The sequence below is a fragment of the Lepeophtheirus salmonis genome, chromosome 11 (genome assembly GCF_016086655.4).
Source record: "Lepeophtheirus salmonis chromosome 11, UVic_Lsal_1.4, whole genome shotgun sequence".
In the NCBI taxonomy this organism is placed as follows: Eukaryota; Metazoa; Arthropoda; class Copepoda; order Siphonostomatoida; family Caligidae; genus Lepeophtheirus; species Lepeophtheirus salmonis.
Genome location: NC_052141.2, coordinates 4,752,420 through 4,777,068, shown reverse-complemented (window position 1 = coordinate 4,777,068; position 24,649 = coordinate 4,752,420). Strand labels below are relative to the sequence as shown.

The 24,649-nt window shown below is 32.9% G+C and overlaps 1 protein-coding gene across 2 annotated transcripts in view; it reads right to left on the bottom strand.

Moving 5' to 3' along the window:
• Positions 1-8,047: 8,047 nt before the first annotated feature.
• LOC121126140 (thrombospondin type-1 domain-containing protein 7A) overlaps positions 8,048-24,649 on the bottom strand; it is a 286,559-nt gene continuing 269,957 nt past the window's right edge. For both annotated transcript variants that reach the window (XM_040721441.2, XM_071891671.1), the window contains exons 17-20: positions 15,692-16,031; positions 11,274-11,453; positions 8,873-9,263; positions 8,048-8,484 (exon numbers count right to left, since the gene is read on the bottom strand). In XM_040721441.2, the coding sequence (XP_040577375.1) occupies positions 8,442-8,484; positions 8,873-9,263; positions 11,274-11,453; positions 15,692-16,031 (954 nt within the window). In that variant the 3' untranslated portion in view covers positions 8,048-8,441. The remainder of the gene's footprint in view (positions 8,485-8,872; positions 9,264-11,273; positions 11,454-15,691; positions 16,032-24,649) is intronic.

The window sequence follows — 24,649 nt, the reverse complement described above, 5'->3', positions numbered from 1 at the left end:
TTAAGGTATTTGTTTTAAATTAAAACAGTTCATTTGTGGTTTCAAATTTTTCAGAAGGTCCATATTGGCACAAGTGACGCTGAACGTTCTGGACGCCCTGTTGAGGTTACTACTCCAGAAATCATTGATAAAATCCGTGATATGGCGTTTGTTTAAAGGGTAAAACTACTGGAAAATATTATTCATTGTTATTGACCTGTTTAAAAGCCGATCTACAAGAAAAACAAACACGATTGGCCTACAAAAAGTCATTTTCTATCATGATAATGGACCAACTAACACCTCAGCAGTTGTGGTCGCAAAATTAATGGAAATAGGGTTCCAACTCATTTCACTTATCCCCTCCCCCCCCCCTATTCTCCAGCCTTAGCTCCATAGGACTACTATTTTTTCACCTATTGGAAGAAATCCCTGGGTAAATTTTTTTTATTCAAATGAGGAATGGATTGCAGAAACGAATGGCTATTTTTCAGACTTGGACAAATCCTATTATTCGGAAGGGATCAACAAACTAGAACAACGTTGGACAAAGTGTATAAACCTAAAAAGAAGAGACTATGGGGAAAAATAAATAAGGTTCCAATAGACAATTAAGTAGTTTATATTTTTGCACGTACTTTTCAAACATTAGTATCTGAATCATAGTAGAAAATAAATCCATTCCAACAATGGGTCCTACACAATTCTGATAATATTCATAGTATAAGGATCGTGTATATAGGAATGTTATATTTTGGGGCCTAACATGACATAAAATATTGGAAACTGATCTTTTAAGCACTCTTTATTAGTAGAGATGAGTTTTTTGTAAGTGGGCAAGGAGAAGGCAAGAGAGAGGCATTTGCTACACCTGAATTGAGTCCTTTGTTAATAGGAACTGTCTGGTTTATGATTTTGGAGGGAGAAAAGGAATTACTGACTTACTAACATCATATTCATTTGATTCGATTAAACAATTAAGAGCTTTAATCTTCAGAGCACTCACAAACAAAAACATAATGTCACAATCAAAGCACCTGATAAAATTTAATTTATTCTTACACATCAGCGCCATAAATTTTGATATACATAAGGGAGCAATGAAAGAACCAACCACAGCAAAGAAACAGCGCAACATATTCGATGCTACATGCACACGCCTGCAATATTTCCTTAATAGGACTACATTGGTTGTTTTTTTTTTTTTCAGATCAAAAATATGTATATGATAGACATCAGGGATCACTATAAACAGTGAATTCTGTTTACACGTTCGACTCTATACGTACACGCCTGTAATATTTCATTGACCAAATCATTATTTTTACTGAATCATAATATGTTTATAATATACATTAGGGAGCATTATATACATTGAACCCTTGTGACATTTTTAAAGATATTCTCACATACAGATAAACCTTTTTTGTTAATAAGATGATGATTTGTAACACAAAAATAATGTAATTATTCATGTTACACCAATTTTGAAAGATCAAATACCTGGAATTGCAATGATTAAATGTTGATTAACAATAATTTATTCAGTTCATTATGAGAATGCTTCAAGAAAGTTGACTTGAACCAATATTACAGACATTTTAACAGAAATCATGACAACCACACAATAAATAAATGAATGAGAAAGGAAAAAAAAAAAAATTGAATTATAATTATAAAAATAATGAGTCAATCAATCAATGATTGAGATTCAATCGATTATGTAAATGAATCAATTGTTTGGATCAAATATACTGAAGCTCTTATGTACCTGATCATGTTCTCAATGACCATTCTAAGGTTGTCTTTAACGCAATAATTTTCAAGATAGGTTTTTATGAGTCATCTTCAATTATATTTATTACTTCACGTAGTACTCTTTGCTCAACATCATCACTAGACTTGGCTCACTTTGGCTAGTTTTTGGAGAAACTGCTCATTTTGCCTTCTTTATATGTGAAAATTGCTTATTTTTCTAAACTTGTATCAAATAAGTAGAGAACATTTGAATTCTAGATAGATTACACAACAGCTTTTGATAATATTTTTCGATGGAAATATACCTGCAAAAACCTTCCTTCATTGTTCTCTCTTTTTGGAGGTACACCCGTGGGGTATGCACACAGGATTATTATTACATGATTGGATATGTAAGGAAGCCAGAATCTGACAACATCCAATTAAAGAAAGGATGAATTCGTCCTAAAATTGTCTGTTGACTCTAGAATCTTGCAACAGACAAAAAATACATTTGCTTCAAGTTGCAAAAATCTAATCTTTCATTAATGCAAAAGGTTGGACGTATAATCAGTGGTGATGATGATAAGGTGACTCCATTTAACAAGAATCCGGAAGATCTTGCCAACTTCGAATTTGCTACAACTACCAATATGGACATTAAATGGTCTTTTAGGATGTTTAAAACTACCAATACTGATCGAAGGCAAAAATTCAAGGAAAAAAATCTTTCTAAAAACTAGATTTGTCGCTATAATTTAGCAAAATTTAGCAATAAATATAAAACAAAACTAACTAGTTTAAGTTTTTCTTATAAAGCTGTATTTTTCTTTAAATACAAATCGCTCAATTTTGATATTTTGGGTGCTCATTTTTCAAAATTTAACGCATTTTTTTTATCGTTGTGGGTAAAAAATTCCCTCAAAACTTTTTGAAATTTTGTTTAAAATACTTCCCTTTTTCAACTTAACACTTGCGGGATTTAATAGATTTTATACAGTGCAACCTGTATTTAAACTAACTTTTACTTCTTTTTACTGTTAATATATATTTTTTTTTGAAAAAATGTCCGTTGGGCATAGTTGCTTCAACAGTAAGGATTCCGGCAAAATTTACTGGAACAGTTCATCTTGCATAAAATTAGGAAACTACTTTCTTCCGTTTGAATACCAAATATTATCATAACATCTGTTTAATCACATCAAATTATATTTTTTTCAAATTAATAAAGTAAAGTTTGGCTTTTGTCAGTGTCTAAGAACTCCAAGAACCCTGGTACTCCTGATAGAATTGATAAACCTATCAATTAAATACTAAATTACAATTATTATGGAGATCCATATAAATTTTATAATCTGGATCCCCGAAACTCTGTTTGATAAGATTGACCGTGTAATCAAAAACACTCTAATGCTGAGTGGTCCATTAAAATCTAAACACTTTGAGTTTTAAAATTCAACAAGATATAATTTGTTTATTAACTAATAAAATTTCAACAAAATTAATACTATAAGTAGATATGAGTCTGAGCTCTCTTTATCATTAATGTAGCCGGCAATGATTGGCTTCTAGGCGGCGGTGGAAGGCCTGGCGCCCGCTGTAGTCCTCTATTACGATGTCCCAGTGCGGACTGACAGTGGATTTGAGGGCCTTGGTGTTTCTATGACGGACACTGCAGGCCTTCCCCTCCACTCACACCAAAAAATGTAGTTAAGGCTTGGTATCTGGGCTGTAAGGGAACCAAAAGTGTCAAAAATGAGTTCAAAATAACTCAAAAGACTAATTCAATAGAGTCTTGCAACGGAGAAAATAGATTTCTTTCATTGCTAGTGTCAAAAGTGGCCTCTTCATCCTCACAAGGCTCTTTCCACCCACGTTTTTGAGAGCACTCTAAAATGTCTGATGTCGAACCCCGAGATATCTTGTATGGTCCCTCATGAACTTGAGGGGATTGGCCTGGACTGTTTTCTATTACTCCCCCCGGGTCCAGTTTGTCCTTTTTGACAGAGCCCTTCTTCTTTTTCGAACTTGCTGGAGGCGTAGACGGTGGTCCTTGAGACGCCCAACCACTTGGAATACACAAATGGAAATTCGTCAATCACATTCCGAGTCTCATTTTCTCGACTTGTATGTAGGCTAGATACCTCTGTTTTTTTTTATCTTATTGTTTATTCTCTAATATATCAATATATGAATTAATTTCAATTACTCAACCTTAATTAATTATTAAATTAGTAAGTATTCAGATTTCAATGGATCACCAGGTATAATTGACACAAATATGTGTTTGAACCATGAAAATTGAGAATTTCTTCTAATTATTTAATTTGATATAAATAGGATGCTATATTTCTGTTCTGATTACCATTTAAGAATGGATTCCCAAAAGAGGTTGTCCTTTTGGGGATACTTTGTGTTTCTGATAGGACGGTAACGACTTAGTCTGCCAATTCTTGGCTTTGAAGAGCCTTACTTGTCCGTTTTTTAAAAGACTTTTGCCAAGGCAACAGCAAAATGAAAATGCTGACATGACCCTGTGGTCCATTGAAATTTGAACACTGGTCGATAAAAATTAGATCATTTAGAAATCCATTAAGAAATTTTAGTTCCTATAAAATACCCTGCTTTGGCTACACCCATTATATGTATTTTGAAGCCATGTAAAACAAAAGTGAGAATTCGTTGAGATTATATATTAACTATAAATCAGTTTAGAGGGTTAGATCGAATTCCAATTCCAAAAATCAAAGAGTTATGGGCATCTCTTGGGAGAGGAACTGTTTTTCTAAGCCTGATATGAGCATTGCTTACAATCAGCTATGTTTGGGCGAAAGTTCCAAGATTCTAACCATCATAAATACTCATCGTGGTTTATTTATGTATATTCGTTTATGTTTTGGTGTTCATTCAGCCCCTGGTATTTTCCAACGTGTCATGGAGTTACTTTTGAGAAGTTTTATCAAATTAAAATGGGGTAAAGAGCAAGACCATTCATTTATTAAATCAAAAAAAAAAAAAATAATGATTGATTCATTTCAATCCTAATTTATATATTGTCGTTATTAAAGAAATTATTGTATTGACGCAGTTTTGTGTCATGAAATTAAAAGAGTAGAAGGCCCAGTTTATTTTGCTTATCCTACTTTAAGTTCTACCAAAAGAAATCATTGCCAAGTGGAGAAAAAAACATTAACTCTTATTTTGCCCGAATTTTTTTTATCATTATTTGTTGGAACAAAAGTTTAGTTTAGTTACAGATTGTAAACCTCTTCTGGGACTATTTAATCCTAAAAAACCTTTTCCTGATTTAGCATCGGGTCGTATTCATTCGTATATTGGTGTATTATGTTTCAAGCATATAATTTTACTCTTCTTCACGCATAGAGTGATCTGTTAGGAACGGCGGGTACTTACAGCCAACTTCCTCTTTCTAAAAATCCTGATTCCGTTCCACTTTATGCGGAGTGGATAAATTCCAATGACATTTTATAAAATGTTCCTATTACTAGTAAGACTATTAGTAAGCTCGTAAAATCGGATAAAATTCCTTGTGCTGTGTATAATTATTGATTATGTGGTTGGCCTTCCAAAGTTGATCAAAATTTTCATTCATATTTTGTATGAAAATGATGAACTATTACTACAGAATGGGTGCATTAGATTCTGATTTGATTCTGATTTAGAATCAATAGGTGTTCATTGTCTATCTCGTAGATCTTCTCCTCCGAAAGCTCCATTAACATCCATGGGAGTGGGCTTCAAAGCCTCGATTACATAATGCCTATGATTGTCCTGTTTACATTAAATATTATCTAATACCATTTCAAATGGTAAGAAGTGTATCCTACTAATTTTTTTACGTCTTATGCTACTATACAATATTCAAAAAAGTATTTCTACGTTTGAATTTACTACTAGTATTGTGTCGGATAGTGCAACTTGTTTTAATTCACAATAATTCCAAATTTATATCATATTATCAGTATAGGTATAAAACATATTACTTCTAATCCTTATTATCTTTCATCTAATGGCTGGGCGGAGAATTCTGTCAAACAATTAAAAAAGTTTTTAATGTCCTGTTCATCAAGTACTTGAGCGGATCGACTCTCATCGTTTTTATTTCAATTAAGAATCATTCCCCATATTATTAAGGGAAAGTTACTATCTGAGCTTTTGTTTGGGAGAACATTGAAAAGTCGTTTTGATTTAACGAATCCTTTTTTCTAATATTTCAGATAAAGTTCAATTATCAAAAAAAAAAAAAAAGCAGGAAATATAGTTATTTGCTAAAGTATTTGATATCAAAAGTAATGAGGATATTATGATGAAAAATCATTGTAATACATCGAAAGCTAAGTGGGCCCTGCCCAAAGTGAAAATAAAAACAGGCCCTTTATCAATTGAGTGTCAAACTACTAAGGATGGTAACATGCATAGAAGACATCAAGATCAAAGTATACCACAATGAAGCAGGAATCGATGCCTCCTGAATATTTGATAAATCAAGATGTTACTGAGTTCATTCCAAGAGAGTCCTCAAGAATTTCAAAAACTCCCTGTAGACTTCCAGTTTGAAATTGAATTGTTGAATTCATTTACTAAATTGTTTGTAACTGTTGTTTTTATTATAATTGTGTTTATGCTGATATTGTTAATTAGACGGGAGGAATGTGATATCTTAGCTATTATTATTGTCAAACTGTATATACATATGTATAATTATTGTCACCTGTATTTCATATTTCCTTTTCTTAAATGCAGAATATACTTGTCTATCTATCAACACGGATGCGTACATCTTCCTTAACTACCAAGACATTATAGGAGGAGTTAAAGAAAACAGCCCATGACAATCCCATGAGTCCTCATGCAAGAAATCTCTGGTTTTCACACTAGACTGTCCAGAGAGCTATCAAAAAGTGAATGGAAAGAGCCTTTTGAGGGGTGAAAGGGCACTTGTGGCTTCCGCAATAAAAGAAACCATTCTCCCACCTGACCAAGTAGAAAAAGCTTTCTAGGACTGTTTTCTACACCTCCAACTTTTTTATTCCTTGCTTGCTGATACCTTAGAACAGGGAAAGGGAACCTTTGAGACATGGAGGGCCAAATTCAACATATTTAATCAATGAGTTTGCCATTATCAACAATTGTGGTAAAAACACACACAAACTACGGGAATATCCTCTAATTTGTGCGTGCCAGTGAATATGTCTCTGCGTGTCAGATGTGGCACACGTGCTATAGGTTACTGACCCCTGTGTTAGGATATTCAAAATAGAGAAAAATATTTAGTGAGAGCGTTGATATCAATTATTACAAATATACAAGTATTCAATAAGTAAGGTGCCTTTGTCTTTTTTGGAAAAAATAAATATTTATGTTCTCCCTTTTAATGTAATCCCCTTCCTATACAATACACTTGGTCCAAAGATATTCAATCCTCTAAGCACTTCTCATAAGCTCTTTTCGATATAGCTTTGAGCGCTTCCAGCGATGCAATATTTATCTCCTTAATCGTTGCAAATCTCCGTCTTTTCATAGACTCTTTAGTTTCGGACACAAGAAAAAGTCACATGTGACTAAATCCGGCGAATATGGTGGCTGAAGCATGAGTGTGGTGTTGTTTTTGGACAAAAAATATATCACAAGGAAAGATCAAAATTAAACTGTTTCGGAACAAACTTCGCTGACACTCTTTTCATGCTCAAAACGTTTGAAAAAATTAATAGGGCGAGCTAACAGATATGTCAATATCCTCAACGACTTCTATGATAATAATTTTCCTCACTGCTTTAACGTTTTCATCTCTTGTTTATGTGCATGGGCGTCAGGAGCCAGGCTTGTCATTGTATATTCCCAGCCATCTTGGAAGAGATTTTATCACCTGTAGATATTTTTTTTTTTTTTGCAAAGAACAGTTTTTTCAACATTTCAAGTGTTTTGGAGCAATCAATTTCATTTTTGAGAAAAATTTGAAGTAATTTCTTTAATCCATCTTTTTCAATAACAAAAAATCGCCAAACACACAAAATACTTCTAACCCTTCCGCCTCTCACAAACAAACTAAACATATGATAAAGCTAAAACAGTAAATATATGCTTGTGGCAACTGTACAAACATAAAAAAAAATGGAGAATACCAAATGTACTTTGCCTGCAAAATTTAAAAATTACTTTTTGAACACACCTCGTATACTTTTTTAAAATAAATGAAGCTCACTGCAATTTAAACAATATTCATATCTCTAAATGTATTTGCCAATAGCAATAATTTTTTGGATGAGACTTTGAATAATTGCGACAATAACTAATCATGTAACTCAAGGAGTTAATATCAACATTTTCTTATTATTTCAACATAACATATGTAATTATTTTGGTATAATACTTCTGGATAATTAATTGAGAGTAATAATTATAATTAATAAATGTTTATATAAAACAAACAAAAAATATATGTAAATGTATATAATTAAGAAATTACAACAGACTGGGAACTTATTAATATTATAATAATTATTATTAATTGAACTGTTTATAACATCATTAGGAATGTCTGTCGTTAAACTATAGTACGTAGGTAACTGAATACGATTTAGGTATTCTCTATTCAGAGACTGAAGGATTCAAATGCACCTGTTGTTATGGAGATAACCAAAACATGTGTATGTAGAAAAAAATTAACTTTTTCTGCTATATGTAACTATAATTATATAAAAGTTTTATTTGGTTACTCGCGGCCTACTTTGACGATTTGAGGATTTGCTGTAATGATAAATTGTATTATATGACGTGTTACTTTTTAATATGTTATATTTTGATCGGGTACGCTGTAGAAGTTTGGGCAAACGTCATACTTTCTCTTTTTATCTCGAAATTGGAGACCGCAAAAGCAGTCAGTTGGAACTCAATCTTTTAATCTACTTTCCTTCAAAGTGCAAATTGACCAAATATCTCAAAAAGTCAAGATCTCTCTCCTCCTAATCCAAATGGGAGCAAATTCAGCAAAATTGTAGCAAACTTATTTCTTTATTATGAAAAGCTTGTGATAATTGAATTTTCAAATTTCCACTGTCTAATCTCTAGAAAGTATGACATGCGGGCAAGCTTATACAGTGTACCCCATATATCTTAATAAATCAATGATACTCACCACATGATATAAATAGAAACACCAACAAAAGCAATGAAAACACATCCAATAGCAATCATAGCAAACATCCAATAGTTTAATTGACTATCATCAGGAAAGTATTTGAAGTCAATGATTTCATTTTGACCATCAGGAAGGGATGAAGACTCGGATTTCATCATGACGTCAGAAGCGAGGATTTGACTAGAAGAAGACGAGGATGAGTAGGAGATCCCTGACGAATTGCCCTCCATTTTAATACAAGCGATAAGTTTTGGAGGTCTTGATGAGAGGATGGGTGGAGGCAGGTACTGAGGTCGATATCCTGGGTAACAACGACAAATTAATCCAGGGCCACACTCTGAGTGCGGAGCATTACAAGCGGGATCACAGTCTCCTCTGTGGCATCCATCTGAAAGAATTGTCACATCAAAAGTCGAGTAATATTATTTGTGGTGTGATTTGAGGCTCTCTCTCTCTCTCTCCGTTTCTTTCTTTCTATTCTCCCTTTTGGAAAGGCGAATACCAATAATAATAGTGTATGTTTGGGGGAGGAGGGAGGGAGAGAGAAGAGGGCTGCTACGGGCAATATAATAAGATATATTAAAGAATAGAGAAAGAGAGAACAAAATCCTTTTTTAATAATAGGTATTATTTTAGGCCCCTTTGTTACTTACAGGCTATTCCCGCTAATATTTACATTATTCCGAGCACTTTTTGATACCTTCATGAGAGGTACAATCATTGCAGAGAAATAAGTATATACGGGATACAGGTTGGACAACACTTTGATATAAATTTCAGCTGCTAATAAACATGTATCTAGTAGGGAAGATAAAATATGGCCGAACATGGATTTCTAGAGACCTGGAATAATCACTCAGGATTTGTATTCCTACATGAGGGCAACATAAAGGAGTGATGGGTTTACAAAAGGGAGGGATAAGTTTACAAAAAGGAAAAGAATAGGCAAACTCAAGGTTAATAGAAATACAAGGTTAGTCCATCATAGAATTTTCAATTTGATGTATCGCACTGACTGCTAGGAAAGACACATAGTTTTTGACGTAATAGAGAATAACAACTTTACTCTAACAGTAATAGTCAAGGAAGGCGATATACAGCTACTCTTAGTAATATTTATTGTCTATGGTGTAACTATTAAAAGTGTGGTGGAATTCAAAGATCAGTCGGTACAGCCTTATAAAATAACCTTGTATTTCTATTAATCTTGAGGTAAACTCATTTTTTGCTCTATTCTTTCATGAGAAGAAGAACATAAAAAAACAAGCAAGAGAAGAGTTGAAACAGACAATATATATTAACGGTATTAACGAGTTAATACTCCCAGTTGAGAGTTAATTTTGTTCTTCCGGTATAAAAGGACGGTTTGATGTATACGAATAACCACGAGGGCGCCCCCCCCCTATCCAGTCAAAACCTGATAGGATCTCAAATTTTAGACACTAAGAGGAAGTCGAATTTTTGCCGAAAAATTCAAAATTACTCTGTGATATCATTTTTATGATTTTGGATTTTACACATTTCGTAATGTTTTCAATCATTATTATTGTTTAAATTCATATTGATTTTGTTGGTGATATTAGTGCCCTGCATATGCAGAAAAGTGTTGTCAGCCATTAAACAGTTCCACCAATCACGCGGTATTTGTATTCCCACATGAGGGGACTAAAAAAAAAGAAAAAGAAAAAAGAAGAGTGATTTGTTGGCAAAACGGAAAAGAATAGTCAACCTCATTTTTTTTACTCCATTTCTTGAAGGGGATGGAATGGCAACAAGCTAAGCAGTATGTGGGATTATCCATGTGTCTAGAATTCCATGGGCCGGACAAAAAGAAGAGTGGAAGAAGAAAAGAAAGTCACAGTATTAATGAGTTTATTAAGCCCATATGGAGTTAATTTTTATCTTCCTTTTGATTGGATATTGTTTTGGCCAATCATTTAATTAACTGAGCTGTGTGAAAAAAAATATAAGTAGGTCTCATCATGGAATACTCAGGGATCCTACATGAGGATAATATAAAAGGAGTGATTGGTTGAAAAACAAGAATAACTTTAACTCCAACATGGGGAAAAAGAGTCAACCTCATTTTTTAATTTATTCCTTCAAGAGGGGAAATTAGGAAAAACCGGTAAAGTAGGGTGCCTGATTATTCCATGTGCTTTGACTTCCATGGCCACTACCAACTATTTTTGGCCTTTCTCGGGATCCCTTTCATATAAAAGGTTACATGATATGATAAAGGTAACGGTGTATACTTCATTTATAGCAGCTGAATTAACCTACCCGAGCTATATATTCAAAAATACGTTTACCTCATAATACCAGACTGCCATTAATAATAACTCGTTGTTCCTATATATTTCTTTCTCTATGAGTCAAATCTTTGAATATGTCTTACCTCTAAGAATTTTTCCGTCGCTCCGAACACATTCCTGACGACCATTTTTCATGGTTTTCCATGAGAAGGAAAAACAAGCATCTGCAGCACAGGATTGGTCATCTGTTAAGTCAGTTGTACATTTGCCATGAGGTAATTTAGGAGGCTCAATTATGCGTCTTGTTCGCGTTCGAGAACCCACTGAAGTAGAGATGAAAGAAATATAAAATAAATTACAAATGTTAAGAAAAAAATTAATATTTTAAAATTTTATAAGCAATTCTTGTTTTAATTAGTTTTTTCACCTCAATTCTAGGGTGTTTTTTTTGTTTTTTTTGTACTTTGTATGTACTTTTTTTTTTTTTACAAATATGTCCTCATATTTTATATTCCATCTGAAGAAAATGCAATTTAAAGGTTAAAAAAACTATGAGATTTTATGAATTTTATTTCAAATTTAATTATAACTCAATTTATTAATTGTTTACTCTACAATTGAATGTATTAGAAGGATGAATAATTAGGGCCTCATTTGCAAAAGAGTATTTGATTATAGAAGATCTAGTTCAGTATCAATATTTACTTTTTTAAAGCATAGATTTCTCGAGGTTCGGTGTTTGAAATTTCAAAGTTCCGTGATAATGAATAAAAGTACATATGTAAATGTTTAATAAATATTTATATAAATAGATCAATCCAAATATAATCAAATCCAAAAACAGGAAGCTTCTATTTTTTAGATGAAATGTTTACTATATCCGGATTTTTCTTTTAGCAGAAATACATAGAATACAACAATTTTTTGATATTTATATTAATAAATAATTTTTAAACTCCCTATTACAAGGCAACCTCTGTATGATTAGATCCTTTCGTTTAACATGGTATCCATAATTTTTAGCTTATATTTCTTCCAGGGATACTCCGAGGGTGTTTGCAATGGGGGTACAGGGGAGGGGAGTTGTAGCCCTCCCAAATCAAGGAATTTTGTCTAGATCAAGAAAAATTATGACTTTATAATAAACTTTTCTAAACAATTTTCTAAAAAAAAAATGTTATTTGATCAAATTCGAACTTCCCATAAGACGTCCCTTTCTTTTCTTCGGCTGTTGTCTTTACTTTTCACTCCTGAGTAGTGAGCTTCCCTTCTTACTACATTCAATTATACTCCAAACTTGAAAGCATGTTCGTGTGTGCTCATAAATGAGGGGGAATAATCCTGAGGATCCTGTTGCAATAAGAGTAGAACTTAGGATTGACATCAGAGTAATCTTTGCCTATGTCCTTGTTTATTTCCTTCTCCCCCTCCCCATGTTCCAGCTGATTGTAGCTGATCTAATAAATAACTATTGCAGTGTAGCGTCTCTCATCAAAAACATTTTTTAAATTGTCAGGGTTCCTATATTGATGATCGGTTGTTTAACATGCCCAAAACAAACAGGATTTTCATTACGATGTATCCATTTTGAATGAAAATCAATGATATATTAATTTATGAAGAAACAAACGGATCAAATTCATTCTTTCATATCTAGTATAATACAATATTATCGAATATTTCATCTAATACAAACGTTTAACCAGGGTATTTATTTCAAAAAAGGAGACAGATTCAGGCCTTAGACATAAAATAAAGTTGTTCAGAATTCCGATTTAAGTACCTAAAGCCATATTTTATTCCAATCAAACTAGATTCCTAATTTATTCCTTCGCTAATAACTAGATTTTTTTCCATAAAATAAGATCGATTCCCCTTGTCTCAAAGTTTTTTTCAGGTATTGGCAGTAGATTCGAAAATGCACCAAAAAAAGAATCATTATCCTAACGGAAAAAGGGAGAACGTATATTGAATACGAATTAGGAAGAGGATGAGCGAGTTTGCCTTAGTACGTATCTACATTATGGTTGAAGGAAGAAAATATTTCTTATTATTATGTTGTCCATCAATAAGTTTTACAAAATTCTGGAGTTATTTCAATTATTAATAACAGCATTCGGAATGAAATACACAATCGGGGTAAGTCCTAGTATTTATATAACTTTTCATAAGGGGGGGGGAGTGCCCCCTATATATTTGATTTGATACCTAGACTTATCATACAAACATGAGATTAAAAAAGTTGCTGAATAAATATTTGTTGGGCTCTGATTATTTGAATTTTACAATATTGAAATGAGCGGATTAAAAATATCAAGTAAATACAAGATTAAGATTAAATTTTAACAACTATTCTAGAAGTATCTTTATCCGGAATACATTATTTTCAATAATTTATGATGAATAAAATATTTAACAAAAAAAAAAAAGTAAAAAAGATGACTTTAAAAATAGTTTTTCCCATTTTTACGGGGAACAGATTTTTCTGTTCGCGTCAAATTTTAACAACACAAGCCTTATATATTTGAAAGGTCACACATTCAAAATAAAAGATTTAATGATATCTAGGTACTCGATTTTGGTCATTTTCACAAACTTACTCTCATCAACTCACTCACACGACTGTGGCATAATAACTACGAGTTCGAAATGGCTGAAACTTTGGAGAGACACATCTGTCAACAGATAGGTAGGGAACTTCTCAGACCACTCTCGTATATAGCATATGTATGTGAACCAGGCGTATTGAACTTTCTGTTTTGTATGTAATTAATTAGTTCAAAGAGGATGTCAGGGATTTGAGATGAGGGAGGGAGAGCGGAGGAATAAAAAAAAGGAAGGAAGTCAATTACGACTCGTGAGTATCATATGAATAAATGGAAGTTCATTCAAACTACCCTTCTTTGACCTATTTCTGTTTGAATATACCTAGATACTTAGTTATAATACAGTAAATTATAATATTGAGACTCTGAGACTCAGTCCACGAACGAATTATTTTTCCCTTTCGATTCTAAGTGATTTTTTTAGATGTTCTTTTAATTGGCCAAATGGAATTTGGCTGACTCAGAAATATTATAGTATTACAATTACTCCATCGGACCTATTAATTGTCTTTTAAGTACAAATATATTCAGCATTTCTAGTGTCTAGGAACGACCTACGCACATTGATTTCAAAAGCATAATGGCAAATGACAATCTCAGGCCGTAGACCAAAATTCAATCTGTTCAAGTTTTTTTTTTTTAATCTTAATATACAGACCAATTTCTGTTGAGCTCAATCTCTATGGACTGATTTTCATAGTTGGGAATAATTGGGTAAATATCAACTGATTTTAACCATTTCCCCTGTTTATTAACGGATGAAAGGCTGTGCCATACAATAAAAGTAACAAGGTGCTCACCATAACTAAAATTTAATCAGTTTTTTGGTTTTAATCTATAGACAGGTGATTTCTCCTCAATCTGCCTGATTTATGAGTTGTATAGATATGATTTATCATACACATTCCATTTCATATGACGTTATTGTAGGTTGATGTTCACAATTTATAAATAAAACTGATGTCATCAACACTTTATCCATAGAATCGCTCTTGACCGAATTATAAATGAGACGACCTAGACCAATGGTTTTGTATGACACGTCCAGACAGAACTAGTTTTATGGACTGAATTAGTTCGGCCCACTAAAAATAATAACAATCTCAGATTGGTGTAATATTTTTAGATGGAAACCAAAACAAGAAATGTTTTCTTGAGGATTTTTCTATAAAATAGCTTTGATATACATTTTTCTAACATATAAAAAGTGTCAAGAATGTTTTTTTTTCTAAAATTATCCTAAAAAACAAAAAAAAAAAAAAAGAGGAAATTTTTTGGAAAATTTGAGAATCCACATATAAATGTGCATTATTTTTTTATATTTTTTGACAGAAAAGATGAAAATTTTCTTATTTGATTCTCTGTTTTTGGTCCAGAGGGTAGCTTTAAAAAAATCAACCAAACTTTATAAATATTTTTTATAGGTTAGAATCATGTCTATCATATTACATTTATACAAAATAACGATTAATGTTGTATATTAATCTATAATTGACGAACTAACGAACTTTTGTCTCCTTTCAAGCTTTAAAACAGATGTGCTACAAAAAGATGCCATTGTAGAAAAATGTAAATTTCAATGCCCTATTTTTTTATCACATCACAACTTTTTCGAACCAGTTGTAATCGGAATTCGAAAAAAGTTTGGGAAAGCCCACCCTAATGTAGGTGTTTAGTTTAGGGGCCATCTGTAGAGGGGGTAGTAGTCCTCTCCCGAATAAGTGTTTTCTTGTTTTGTTTTGTTTTTGGGTCGATGCAGATAGCTAAATCTTTCTTTACTAAATTGCGTAAAGAAAGTATAATTCTATGAAATAATTATTTAAAGAAATTCAATTTAATATACAATATTTTTTTCCTTGATAATGTATTGTATGTGTACAGCCTGGATGTTCTGGCAGAAAACCCCGCCTTACTATCTAAGAATTGTATATAATCTGGGATTAATGTTTACTTACAGGTTGAAACACCAATACAATTGGATTGACACTTGCTCCAAGGACTCCACTCTGAGACTTCACAGTCCCCAGGACATGATATAGAGCAGACATCCTCCTCATGCAAATCCAGTACACGGCGATTTAAATTCGATTCTAGAAGAATTGAGGGCCTTTCAGAGTCCTCTCCAGATTTGTGGGCACTCTTCGCAATTATAGAAGTTGTACAAAATTGAGGAGATACTTTGAAATCTGAAGGAATCCGTGAGGCATAGCGAATATGAGAGTTTGGATAGGCGGAGTAGGAGCTACGGACACAGCTGACATTCCGTCTTGCTACTCCAACACCGCATGATGCACCCTGAAAATGAGAAGAAATCAATTACCACACAATTGGACATGTTAAAACTACATACGTTCCATTTCACAAGTTACATAAATATATATTTAAAGCAGAGATTGATCGAGGTTGAGTGTTGACATTTTTAAAATTAAGTGATAATAAATCTATAAATCCAAATATAATTTGGTGAATAATTGAGTTTTAGATGATATTCTTGTATCTACCTTAAATTGATTCTTTCCTTTACAAAACTAAATTCAAATCCATATTGCAGCTGAAATAGTCATTTATGCAGCAAATACTTTTTTGTAAATGAAACTAAAATTATTCATGCTTCAAGTAAATTCTTTTGACGTAAAACAATTTGAAAAACAGAGTTGTATTTTCCTTTCATACAACACCTTTAACAAGGGCGTCCACAGTGGGTGGACTGGAGGGGCTGTATCCTCCCTCCCCTTAAAAAAATAATTTTGGCTTCTTATTAGACAATTTAATATTTGAATTGTTGGTTCCAAAAATGTTATACATAAAAGATGTGCTAGTCAGTGAAGCAGTATGCTAGATAATCACATAGTCTTGCAGCCTGACTCCTCATGAAATATATTTATTAGTTATCTTGGCAATGAGGTCATTATGCAAAGTGGTCGTTTGGGAAAATGGCTTTTGAAAAGTTTTTAGAACCAAAATACTCAAATCAAAAGTTCTTGAAAACCAGATTTGATACAACAAACTGAAACAAAGATTCGTGATCCTTTGCTCAAGTACTACTCTGATTGAATATTGGAATTCAAAAGATTTTTGTTGTTGACTTTTGTTATCAACCTTTTATATTATAGGATTCTCTTAATTAAATAATCAAATTGTGGTTCTGTTCTAGCGCCAATGCCCTCAATTTTTGAATGTGTACAATTTTTATATATATAAATTATAAATAACAATTCTCAATCAAAATCAATTCCCTGAAATTAAATTAGATTAAGTTATATACATATATTATACTTATAGGATTTGTAACAGAAATGAATTGAAAAAAACAAAAAATAAATATATATATCAATAGAAAAGGAACTGTATAGAAGAAGAAAGCTGGAGTGGAGGGGGGAAGGGGGTTGGAATGAAATTGGTAAATGGAAAAAAGGGGACTTGATAAAGCAGATTTATAGGACGTATTTATTTTTATATTTTTTTCCCAAGATGACATTAAGATTTGACATTTCATTTGTATTTCTTCATTGTCTATATCCAAAAAAAAAAGACATCTTTTAATTATTATTAAAAACAGCTTCTTTTACATAATATACTTATTAATTTAATTAAATAACTACTCTTAATATCTAATTCAGATCTAGTGCTGGTTTTGGTGCGAAATTTTCAGACCGGGTTGAGACTGTTTGGATTTTTTGTGACGAAACTATTGCGCTTCTTTAAATAAGTTAGTTCTGGAACAGTCTAAAAAATAATTAGTCTAAATCAGACATAAAGAAAACCCGTCTCTTTTAAAGTTAGGCTTAGACCGAATTGTTCATGACGTCATGCGTGTTTTAAAATTATGATATAATAGCGGTATATAAAATCAAATCTGTTGCAATAATCATATTTGCACAACTCATTAATCAGGACGGAATAGAAAATCACTCAATAGATTGAGACCGAAAAAAGTTTGAAAAATATCAAATTTAGGCCTACGGTCTGAAATCGGGGTTTTGACAAGAATATCAGTCCTATCGGTCTACAAAAAAATCATTTAAGACATCAAAAATATGTATATTATATACATCAGGGATCACTGTAAACAGTTAATTCAATGCAATTCTAACATACATTCAGATAACATTTCCTTTATTCATGTAGGAAACAGAATTTTAAGATAATATACTAACTTCTCTAAGAAATGGTGTAGGTTTTCGTCCTGAAAATGATTCCCAATGACATGAACTAATTCGATTCTTTAAAGAAGTTTGATCTGGACCGGTCCCGAAGAAATAAACGAGTTTGATGGGGCTCATTTAAAATTCGGTCTAGATTGATTCTATAGGTTAATTATTGATGACCTCAGTTCTGTTTTAAAATTGTGAATATCGATACACAATAAATTCATATGAACTGTAATGTTTTGCAAAAATAATATTTGCACAAGTCGTAAGAGTGGCAGAAAAATTGGTCCACGATTTGAAAACGATTAAATTTCAGTCACACGCCTCGCTTTTTAAATTAAACAAAGATGCGATGATTTTTCTTTCCCCTTTTTTCATTATTTTTCATAAGTTGACCCTTGTACTATTTGAGACAGCTGACTCTACGTATTATGAGCTCAAATAAGGTATAACACAGGATTTGAATTTTTATATTAATTTATATCAATCAAGGGTCTTTGCTTAGAACTCATAGTCGGTCATTGATACTTATTTTGGTAAAAGTATCCATGGAATGAAATTAATAAATAAGAACCATTCTGTCGATAATAATTATTAGTTGGCAACAACAAAAATACAGAAAGCTAGCTACCATATGTTTTTACAAATTTTTCCCTTACCTTTGAACAGTCGAGGCTGAGAGTCGGATAAAAAAGCTAGTTGTGTCTACGGGGCCAAGCGGTATCAAGTAAATTACTTAGGACCGAACCAGAAAAGAAATCTGTCTAAGTCTCAACACTAACTAGTATGTTCATGCTTCGTGGTTTTAAGACGTATGTATGTATGTATGAATCTACTCATTCAAACCCCTTTTTTTCTGAATTAATCGCCCATTTTACTGGATCTTTTAAAGACCTAATTAGATTAATTTATCATTGTAAATTGCTGATCCGTTTGACTTTACGTCTCATCTCCATGTAATATGTTATGCCTCTTTCTGTGAATATGTGGTGCACAACATAAAAACAATCTTGAACATAAATCAAAAAAGGGGAAAATCCTATTTTACAGACAGCCCCATATTTCATAGGCATATTTGACTCAATTAAAGGCTTATTATTCAAATTACTGGGATGAGTAAAGATTATTAGGAGTTTTAGTATTATTTTGATACCTTAATCTGATTTAGGAAAGTTATATTTGGCCCGAGTTGACCCTTTCAAAAATAATATATCTTTCTTTGATTGCGACGATCAATGTTGGCAACTATAAGTGCAATTTGCAACGCATCAAAAGGGTTATTAAGAACAACTTGCTCATAGAAATTAAAGAATATTCGTTGGTCAAGAATGCAAATGTAATCTACATTTGTTTTTGAGGAAAATAGTTCCGGCTTGCTTTTGTGTTGAATGGCCACAAATGTCGTACGTATTTTTTAAATTCATAAATACAGGCAGGTCAACAACATTTCATGGACTCATTTGAGTCAATTATAAGCTTGTTTTTCAAATTTGTGGGGTGAGTTAAGATACCCAAGAATTTTACCTATAGTTTAAAACCTCTATTTGATTGATGGGACTTATATTATCTCCGACATGGTCCCTTGCAATTTCATAAAATCTATCAATGTCTCATTCTATTATTGTGACGATCGATTTCGTCTACTTTCAGTGCATTTTGCTACAAACTAAAAGGTTTCAAATAATATATTTTTTTAAATAGAAATGGAAGGATAATTGTTGAAGAATCCATATTTAATCACCACAGAAATTTGAAATAAGTCAAGAAAAGGGAAAAAATAGCAATATATTTTACAACCACATCTTTAAAAAGCATATTTGAGTCAGTTATAGGTTTAATATATGAATTAATGGGATGAATTAAGATACCCAAGAATTTTAGCCGTATTTTAAAATCTTTATTTGATTCAAAAGACTTATATTGGCTCGGATATGGTCCCTTTCAAATACAAAAAATCTATCACTTTCTCATTCATTGATTGCGACAGTCAGTTTCAGCTACTTTTAGAGTGCAAAAATTTGCAACAAACACCAAGATTTACTAATATCAATTAATTGATAGAAATTGACGAATATTTGTTGAAGAATGCAATTGTAATCCACAGTTAAATTTGAGAACAAGCAATATAACGGAAAAAATCCTGATATATGTATTTTTATACTTAATTGAAACATACAGACCAATATTTGAGACATATTTGAGTAAGATACAGGTTTATAATTACAATTACTGGGATGTACTAAGATACTCAACATAGATATAGATTATAGATATGGCCCCTTTTAAATATAAAATACAGGGTGCAAGGACAAAATCTACCGATTCGTAAAGACAACATTACTCGAGAACCAAGAAATTGATCAGTCTGGCATTGGTGCCAAAATGTTCAACGCGTCATAGACTTTAATTATTGTTTAACAGTTGTAGCGATAGCAAAACTCTAAGTCCCAAAAAAGCCGATATGTTCAATGAGAGAGATCGAAGGTGCCCCGCCATTCAGATTATGCTTAGTGATCATATGAAATTAAGCCATTTGACATCGCTAGCATTATGAAAATACCAGTTAGAACTGTGAGCAGTCTTAGGAAGCAGCTGGCGGAGTTGTCGAACCCGATGGACATTTTTGAGAGGAAGACCAAGGAGGAGAAGAGCACCAGGAACGTCCAGGACGTCGACTTCATCAATAAGGTCCAGGATGTCATCGACTAGGAACCCCAGTGGTCCATGAGAGCCATGGCGAGGGACCTGGGCGTGTCTGAGTGGACGGTGAGGGCCTGTGTGAAGCATGACTTAAAGTGCAAGTCATACAGGCGTCAGACAGCCCAACTTCTGACAGAAAAAAACAAAAGGTTTGTGCCTGATCAAAAGCATCAGATTGCTGAACATGTTGAAGCACCCAAAGGCGCTGTACATGCTGTGGTTCTTCTCTGATGAGAAGAATTTTGTTCAGGACCAAATCCACAACTCCCAGAACCACCCCTGGCTTGCTGTGAACACCAGAGACGTCGCCAGGGTCATGAAAGCAAAGTTTATAGCCGCTGTCATGGTCTTTGGGGGGCGTCTCCAGTGTGGGACATGTCATGCCGCCCCACATCTTCAAAAAAGGCCTCATGATGTGGATGCAGGATTCGGCTCCGGCCCACAAAGCCAACCGGACGCAAGATTGGCTGAACTGCAACGCCTTTGCGTTCGTACTGTTCTCCTGTTGTCATCCCTCATCGCCAGATTTGAATCCGTTGGACTACTTTGTGTGGTCCTACGTCGAGAACATGACCAACCGCTCCTCCCATAACACCAATGAGTCTCTCATCACCTGCATCAAGGAGAAGCTCAGTATGCTAGAACCGGATCAGATGAAAAATGCCTGTTTGCAGCTTCATAGACGGCAGCTACATAGAATAATAAACAAATTCCTTTTTGAATTATCAAGTAATTTTGAAAAATAACTTTGAAAAACAACCACTTCTGATTATTTAATTGTGACGATCAATTTTGGCACCTTTAACTGTAATTTGTGACGTATCCAATAGGTTAATAAGAACAATTTGTTATTAGAAAATAAGGGAAATTCGTATAAGTATACAAATGTGATCCCCAATCAATTTTGTCCAAAGTAATTCTAGCTTGTTTTTGTGTTGAGGGGCCGCATATGTAAGTAACTCTTCTCCATTTATTTCCTTTTATGATTGCTGATTGTTTATTATGTTTAAAATAATGTCTCGAAGAGAAAGTTGTTTGAAGAGAGAGAGGGGGAAGGGGTGCAGACAAGTAAGAAGGGAGACATCGTGTGTATGTCTAGAGTATCCAGACATAATTCCCATTCTGAATGGGGCAGCAAATGATAAAGATGTGTTCGTAAAAATACCATAAAAAGGAACAAGAAATGTCATGCTCTTTTCTTAAGGTACTTTTAAAATGAAAGGGATTTACGAAGATAGGGAGCGGTTATTAGAGTCGTAAAAATGGGATGTGAGTAGTGTTGTATCGGTCCTTATTTAAGACCGAGGATCGCGGTCCAGTCGGGTACCATCTATTTCAGTCCAGTCCCACTTGTCGGTCCTTAAATAAGGTAAAATCAATCCCTCTTGACGTCAATGAGTGTTTTTTTGCTCTTTTTAATTATTTTGTTATATAATAGGAAAATTGTATAACTAAGTAACAATACAACATATAATATGTTCGTATTGTAATTAATAATATAATTTTTTTGCGAGATATTTGCAATAATCTTAATACATATTTCATAGATCTTATCTAGCTTAATAAACCATCTATATTTTTATGATAAATTCCAAGGTGCAACAGTTAAGGACCGGTCCCAAGGACTGATGGCCCTAAGGACCGATAGGACCAGTCCTAAGACTAGGTTGGATCGAATAAATAACTACCGACACAACATTAGATGTGAGTTAGAAGTTTAGGCCTATTTATATATACAATAAAGGTCTTTTGAATAATCATTTTAATATTTTTAATTGTGATGTTAGCCGCATTACTGCTCAGTTTGCCACTTCAAAGAGTATGGTGCTTCTTTTTATTTTTTATCTCAAAATGCCCATTTTTATTATACTGAAATATCGCCAAGAAAAGGCTAGTACCCTCCCTATAAATACATAATGTTAATTTATTTCTTTTTCAATTAAAGGATCAGTAGGGTTGGTGTTTTTTAATTTCAAGGGTCGTGTAAGACACCAATAAAAACCATCAATTACTAACAAAACAATACAAAAGGTGGGGGCGAGAGGGGTCCTTTATCTCCTGCTCCCCCTTGATCTACTTTAACCAACATTTTATGGTTGAAAGGAGGTAAATATTATCTACGATAAATGTACATATAGACAACAATATGTAGTTATCTTCTTTTCATAATACAATGTGAACAGTATACTCGTAATACCCCCCCGTGCTTCATTCATTTTGACTACTCCAAGCCTGAGGCCATCATAGTGATGGTCATCTCTTTCATCACATACTTGAGAATGGTACATAATAGTACAAATAAAAATAATGATAAAAATTTCATTTACTTGATTAACGATTAACGTAAATGAATTTATAGAAGAGAGATTCGGAGCTCCGAGGGCTTTTGTAGTTGTTGTGCAATAATAAAAAAAGGGGGAGGGGAAGGCTTTCATCATTAAATTAACAAATAAGCGGGAAGAGCTGGCTAATAGTGGTGTGCCAGTCCTTTTTCATTTTGGTCTAGTCCAAGCTTAATAGAAATGCAAGGTTAGACCATAACGTAATCAGGCTAACTGGAATTTTCAATTTGATGTATCGTATCGACTCCTAGGCAAGACAAGCAGATTTTAACATTTACACAACCAATTATAGTCTATGATGTTGCTATTGCTAGAATTTTCAATTTGATGTATCATACCAACTGCTGGGTAAGAAGGAACAATCAATTTTGACAAAGCACGCAACCACTCATACACTATGATTAAAAACGTGGTGGAAGTCAAACATCAGTCGTGCACACGTTATTGTATGACCTGGTCTTTCTATTAACCTTGGTATAGCCCAGTCTTAAAACAGGTTCTATCAGTTCGTGGGACTGGTCTTAAACACAGCCGGTCCCAACGGACTAAGAAAAAGAAGAAATAATTACTTTTTCTCATAACGTTGCTCAGAAGAAAATTATTAAGAAAAGGGGGACTTGTAAAAATTGTCGTGTTAAAATGGGCTTAGGGATAAATATTAATTGATTTCAACATTGGAAATACTGGAGTTTACCTGATTGTTTATATGTCCTTTTACTGTCAATAACCTTTATATAATTCTGTATAGGAAATTGTAAATAAATTATGTATATCTAGAATAATAATAAAAACTGTGGGTTTTAGTAATTGATATTTCATATTAAAAAATAAAATAAAATAATGATTAGTATAGAATGTTCAAATAAAATAATTTTATTTTTGTAGCAATTATGTACCTTAATCTTAGCTCCCTTTTGTATCATTTCTGAAGAGGTCTCGAAAGGAAACCAAATGGATTAAATGTTACTGATCATCTAAACATTATTGTTTTATTGTGTTGATTGAGTCAAGTCTGTCTTATTTAAAGTTTTCATGAGGGCAACATTTTGTAAATTTTTTTCAAAGATGGATTTTGTTTTCTTTGGGTATGTTTCTTATAATTAAAACATTACAAAAGGAACTTTTTTTATATTTTTGACAGCTTCAACCCTTTCTTCACATAATCATTCTATGTTTTTTAACTTCATGAACAAAACAGTTGTGGTAAGCGGAGTAAATAAATAAAATTACTTTTTAATTTATATTTCTTGCGCCCCGAAAGGAATTTTGAATATACAAATAATAAATATATCATTACTAATGCCAGTATTGATAATTTAGTGTTGCCCTATTTATTTGAAAGGGCTCAAGGGAAAGAGTGACCAATTAGTAGAAGAAGTTTTTCCTTCTCTTTGCTGATTGGCTTAAAATTATCACCTTCTATTAGGTGCCTATTTAAATGCCTTCAAGGCAATTTATGTACTACTTTGTGAGCTTCGTTTAATAATTTATGATAATAAGGAAATGCTTATTAATTGCAACATATTTACTTCGACTAAAAAGTCTCCTGGCTTATCGCTCAAGAAAATATTTATTCTTCCAAAAGACATCAATCGAAGGAAGGTGTGGATCAATGCCATCAAACGTGCAAATTAGACTCCCATCAAAGACTCAAGAGTTTACCAAGTAATAAAATCAACTATTTTTTTACTATTTGAGAATTAAATTAATGGCTTGTTTT